Source organism: Capsicum annuum, chromosome 3, assembly GCF_002878395.1.
Source record: "Capsicum annuum cultivar UCD-10X-F1 chromosome 3, UCD10Xv1.1, whole genome shotgun sequence".
NCBI lineage: Eukaryota > Viridiplantae > Streptophyta > Magnoliopsida > Solanales > Solanaceae > Capsicum > Capsicum annuum.
The window spans coordinates 246,207,098-246,212,966 of record NC_061113.1 but is presented as its reverse complement, the minus strand read 5'-3'; the positions used below and the strand labels follow the sequence as shown (position 1 = coordinate 246,212,966).

Genomic DNA, 5,869 nt, shown 5'->3' with positions numbered 1-5,869 from the left:
ACAAATAATTAAAGGAGTTGTCGTTCACCCTCGTAAATTTACATGTTTCTTATCGTATTTTTTCACACTCAATTTTTTTTTTCACTTTCAGTTCTCTGTGTGTATGAAATTCTTTTCTCAGTGTATTAAAAAATTCTTTTATTCATAGGCAAATATACTACTACGAACAATAATATATTAATATATTTCATGAGTCTAAAAGCATGGAGTGTATGTAAGTCTTACTCCCAACTCTACATATTGTGCCAATTAAATATATTGATTTGTTTTGTTTTTTATAACATTTGGTCATCTCAAACAAGTATGTTTTACTATAAATTTGTTATTTTTTTTTAATTATTATTATTTCTCGAGCTAAGGATCTAATTAAAACAATCTCTCATCCTATAAACTAGTGCATTCACCAACTTAAAAAGGTAGGCATCAAATGATATCCTTTATTATATTTTTATATAATTTTAAAGACATGTACTTTCTATTAATAAAAATAATGTATTATTTGTTTATCCTTTATTATACTTTCATTTATTGTGAAGACACAAAGTTTCTTTTAACAAAACAATATGTGCTTTTTTGATGAAAAATAACAAAAGATTTTTCATGAAAAAATAGGTTTAATATAAGTTTGATATATAATTTTTCTTTTTACAATTATATATTGTACAATAGTAAGGGACAAACGTTCAACCCAGAGTCTAATAATAAATATGAATGGCTGAAGCCCTTTTCTAACATGGTCTCTATTTTATATTACAATCTACTTATGATAAAGATTAGGGGTTGCAATCTACAACTTATGATAAAGGTGCAATCTACTTATGATACTTATGATTCGTTGTAGATTTGTGGTAGGAGTGCAATCTACAACTTGGTCTCTTTTTTTTTTTTTTTTTTTTACAATATACTTACGGTTCATTATAGTGGAATTTAAGAGACTTTCTTTGTTGCGAATATGGATAACTCACATCATTCTTATGGGCCAGTTATTTGGATAGAATCTGGCCGAGTTGTTGGGCCAGGAACTAAAATGCAAAAAGGCCAAGGAATTAGTAAGCCCAACAAGGGATTTACTTGGGACCCCAGTCGGTAAGAAAACACGTGATAAATTGTGCTCAGACAAATCTATATTTTTCAGAGAGTTTAGACCTGCTATTGCAGGCAACCAGTTATTTACGTAAAAATTTAAAAAGAAAAATTAGATAACTTGTCATAACAAGTCAAAGTATAAACTGACTTAAATTCATTTTTCACCTCCCGTTCTTCTATGGCTTTTCATTCCCTACCCTATCTCTTCACTCTCCATCAAGAGATCTCGTTATTGTAATTCCCTATTCAGCTTATTAATACAATCAATTCATATGTTGTTGAGCATTTGGAGTATTGTTTTCTACGCGCTGTAGAGTTTATTTACATGCATGGCTGTTATGTAATTTAATTTGTTCTCGTCTTTCAACCTTTAATTCTAAGCTGGAGACTAACAAAAAGGAAGCTTGGCATCAGAAAGAAGGTAGCTAACATAGAGATTATCAGATATTTAATCTAAAAGTTTAAGATAAGAGATCAACTTGAACCTGTCCCATTTGTGCTGTCTAAATTCATTTTACGAACAGCCATAATAACATCATTAACTTAGAAAATCTGAAGTACCGCTATGCAGGGGCGGACAAATAGCATTAGCTATGGATTCAGCTGAACTCTGCATCCATAAGAGTCTATTAAATATGTACAAATATTGATATTCAAATCTTGAATCCGCCTCTTACAACGGGGTGCTAACTCTTGTTTTATTTCCTTCCTACGTCTCCATGGAATTTGGGAGAAAAACAAATCCATTCAAATAAATTCCTGCTGGATTGTTTAGAAATCTCCGGTTGATTCCGGCTATGCACAAGAGACGGAGGATTGCCATTCTCTTTTAGCCGAAGCACTTGACCCTTCCTAATCTTCTTGCCTTCTTCACCAACGACGTTAACCCGACAGAAAGCCGGTGCATTCTTTTGAACATAATCTCCTACTCCCTGTCCCTTCATCACTCGTCTGAAACGAAAGTCATAAATATAATACAACTCTTAGTCCTCGCTAAGACTGTTCAAGATTTAGTATAGATCAACAAAAAGTAACTTTCTATATGCACATTATTATTTTCCAACGAAGGGTGTTCAACGGAGAGCGAGCAATGTTTACATAGTGGAAAGTGATCGCTTAGTTCCAATAACGATGCTGGTAACATTGACAACAGTAATTAGATCAAGCAATGCTTTGGCTGGTGATTTGCTCTCCACAAGTACAGTATCTACTGGTACCTGCAGCCACCCAGTTAACAACATGTCAATAAGAATTCTATCTCTTGGGAATTTAGCAACTAATGTGTACTCACTTTGGCATCATTGCATAGACGGATGTATTTTTCCATGAGATTTTTCCGCCTGTTGCTCTCTTCATTGACGTAGGATTGCACCTGCTCTTTGCTCAATTGGCTACTTGATAACTTGCCAACTCCCAATACAAAATTCAAATTGTTAACTAGGTGGTAAGCAGCAGGGGTGGAGCTAGGGGCGCAAGGGTTTCATTCCAACCAACGAGATCAAAAAAAGCATAACGTATATATAGGGTTAAAATTATTTTGGCGTATTTACTTCTTTATATTTTGAATCTCACCGCTGATAAGCATGCCCTTTCTTATTTTTGTCTTTTACTTTGCTAAAATTTGTTCAAGAATCGTAGTTGGAAACTTGGAATACAGATGACGCAATGTGGAAGCAAGTTAGTATTGGTTTACCTCAACCAACCTCTTAATTGACAAAAGACCAGATACATTGTGACATAACCTAAGTTTCTTGTCAAGGTAGGCAGCTTTTAGTTTTGTCGTTAGCTACTACAAGGTTAGGGCCACCAGATTTTTTGTTGGCTCACATTGAGAGAAATTAGGCATATTCATCAATAATTCTGAGAACTGATATTAAGCTAGCGTTAGTAGATAGATTTTGAAAATTTCTCTTTAAATAACTGTTTGACTATGAAAGTTGATTAGATTTAGAAATTCTGATCTTCAAATATTTTCAAGTGATTCAGCTTTTCGGAATACCACTCGGAGAACTCTTCCAAGTAAAACGCATGTCCAAATACAGCTTCAAAAACTCAATATTTCAAGTTTCAACTTCAAAATCTATGGTCAAACGAGAGCTAATACTTTGCACATCATCTTCCCATCGACGAGACTCCCACAATAGTGACACATGTAGGATATATTTTGTACCAGTATTATCGAAAGGGTTTTTCCCGCAAGGATTTCCACGTAAATCTGTGTGTTCTTGTTTTCTTTCTGCTTGTGGTTTGCTTTATTTCTGCCCGATTTCTGACAGAAAACACAGTTCATAGTCTTGAATTACCTATTTTGCTTGATTTATTGATTATCCTAACTTGACATTTTCATTCTGTTTGCTGTGAAGGCCTACGCACTAATCAGGATATGGAGGAATACCACTATTTTCCTATATATGTGCCACTGATATGGAAGAGGCATCAAATTTACAAACTAAAATTGACCAATAAAAGTTACCTGGTGAAGGGATGTATGTAATGGGAGGAAAAACATGGACAAGACAAACGCGAATTCCCGGAGAGATGGCATGCTCAAGTGCCCATTGAAGAACATGCAAGTCATTCTTGCCAACAGCTACATAAACGTCATTGATCACTCCTGCATCTTTGTTGTTGCTCACTATTTCACTCTTGCTATCTTCTCCGATCTCTTCGATTTCCCAAGACATCTCTTTCTCAATAATGCTACTACTATGCAAGGAGTGAATTTTACTCTCAGTTACCCATCTCTAACGTAACGGTCCAAAAAGGGCAAAAGGAAAATGGCCGGACTGGGAATAAACAATGTGGACTTAAATAAAGGGGAGTTAGATATGGAAGAAGGAAACAAATCATAAAAATGCTTACGGAATTGGCCGAATATGATGTAAAGAAGTAAAGGTCATCGCTATAGAATAGAAGACATAAAGTTAGGAAAAAGGTTTGGTTCTTTTTTATTTATTTATTTATATTTGTCAACATTTGCTGGCTTACTGGATATGTCACATTCTATCTGCCTTTTGTTTTAAAAATAAAGAGAACTTTGCTTTTTATTTCTATAGTGAAACATGCCTTTCTCCACTATTTTTTTCCCTTTGGACCAACCTAAGAAAACGAACTATATTGAATCATTTAGTTTCTTTTTAAAGTGGTTTTGGACCATACTATGATGTTCTAAAAATGCATGCCAATTGGTTGTCCTTACTACCATTTGATTTTAATTTCCTGCTGGTGATCTTTTCCACACTCAATATTCCTCACAATGATCTTTTTTTCATATGTTAGATGACTCAAACATTCTCTTGATATGCAAAAAAGATTTGTGGGAGTAGGAGTTTCTCTGGCAAGATTGTATTAGGTATGGTACAACTAATTCACTTTTGGATTTATTAAGGCATAAAACATAAACATGTCCTCTAACCTCGCCTCAGCTGAAATTTATGCCCTCCAACTTTGGGTGTGTACAAATAGACACTTATAGTTGTATAAAGTTGAATAAGTAGACATATGTGTACCACGTGACATCTATGTGGGATTGACATGTAGGTGACACGAAGGATGTGTGTATCTACTTGTTCAACTTTATACAACTTTAAGTGCCTATTTGTGCAAACTCAATGTTGGAGGACATAGATGTCAAGTTAAAGGCCATGATTATGTATTATATGCCGTTTATTAATAATCATCCTTTTGTACAATGTATTCCTTAATCAACCGCCATCTACTTCAGATATCCCATAAAAATCTTTTCTACACACAAAAATTCCAGTATACCACAGAACTTTTTCCCCATCCAAAACGGTACCATTTGGACCAAGATAGAGAAAAGAATATCAGCAGAGGTTTGTGGAAATCCAGTATAAAACATATATGCTTGATTTGACTTCAACAATTATGACAATCAGACTAAAGAGTAGCTAAAACTAGAAGCTTTATCTTTGCCCTTGGTTTAGAAATTGGTTCAATGTACTTAGCTAATTCCCATTTGTCTGTTCTTAATACATGACCACATGATTTCCTTGGGTTTTTCCAAGGACAGGAAAAATAGTAAAAATAAAATCATAAAAAAGCGATTTATCATTTTTCGGACGCAACATACAACTCTCAGCTATGCTCTCTAGTTGTTCTTGTCACCCATTTCTTCCCACGCGTAAGTTTTTCGTCGTATGAACTCGACATTCAGTTTTAAGCCTATGTCATCCTAAGGTATTGCTAAGTGAATAGATCTCACGGACGTCCATGAATGATAAAATCATAGATCGAATAGCCGAACTGACAAAGTTGGATGCTATCAAAAAGCTTTATGAGTTGTGTAGATAAGCAGACTCAAACAACTGACATCCACTGCATGGTAAACTACTGCCTCTCAGGTTACCTTTTTCTTTTGTTTGTATTCAGATTGAAAAAGTAGTGAGAATGAGAAGTGTTAACTGTTAAGTTTTTTTTTTTTTTTTTGAATCATCCTGACCTTAAAGCTATCTTTTCGTAGGACCTCCCATACTATATAGTCACTGCAATAGAACTTAACCACCAATTTGGGTGGATTAGTGTGGTTCATCCACGCGTAAGACACCAGAACATCAAACCATGAAAGTGCTCAAACTGTACAACAAAAGCAATCACCAGTGTTACTCTACAAGCACATCTCCAAATGCTGTCTTCAGCAACCACCTGGCATATGTACTTCATAGTTATTGGTCATCTACTTTCCAAATTCCTAGTATTATTCATCCGAGTTTCCACTATAGAGTGTTCTGTCGAGGCACTTTTAGATATGCAGAGTGACACA

General features: G+C 34.7%; 1 protein-coding gene across 1 annotated transcript; it reads right to left on the bottom strand.

Annotated features, from left to right (window-relative positions):
* Positions 1-1,531: 1,531 nt before the first annotated feature.
* Positions 1,532-4,133, bottom strand: LOC107862581 (U-box domain-containing protein 52). The gene is made up of 4 exons (XM_016708202.2): positions 3,560-4,133; positions 2,378-2,496; positions 2,185-2,303; positions 1,532-2,037 (listed from the first exon to the last, which is right to left on the bottom strand). Exons 1-4 carry the CDS (start codon positions 3,768-3,770, stop codon positions 1,785-1,787), a joined length of 702 nt encoding a protein of 233 aa, XP_016563688.2. The 5' UTR covers positions 3,771-4,133; the 3' UTR covers positions 1,532-1,784.
* Positions 4,134-5,869: the final 1,736 nt, after the last annotated feature.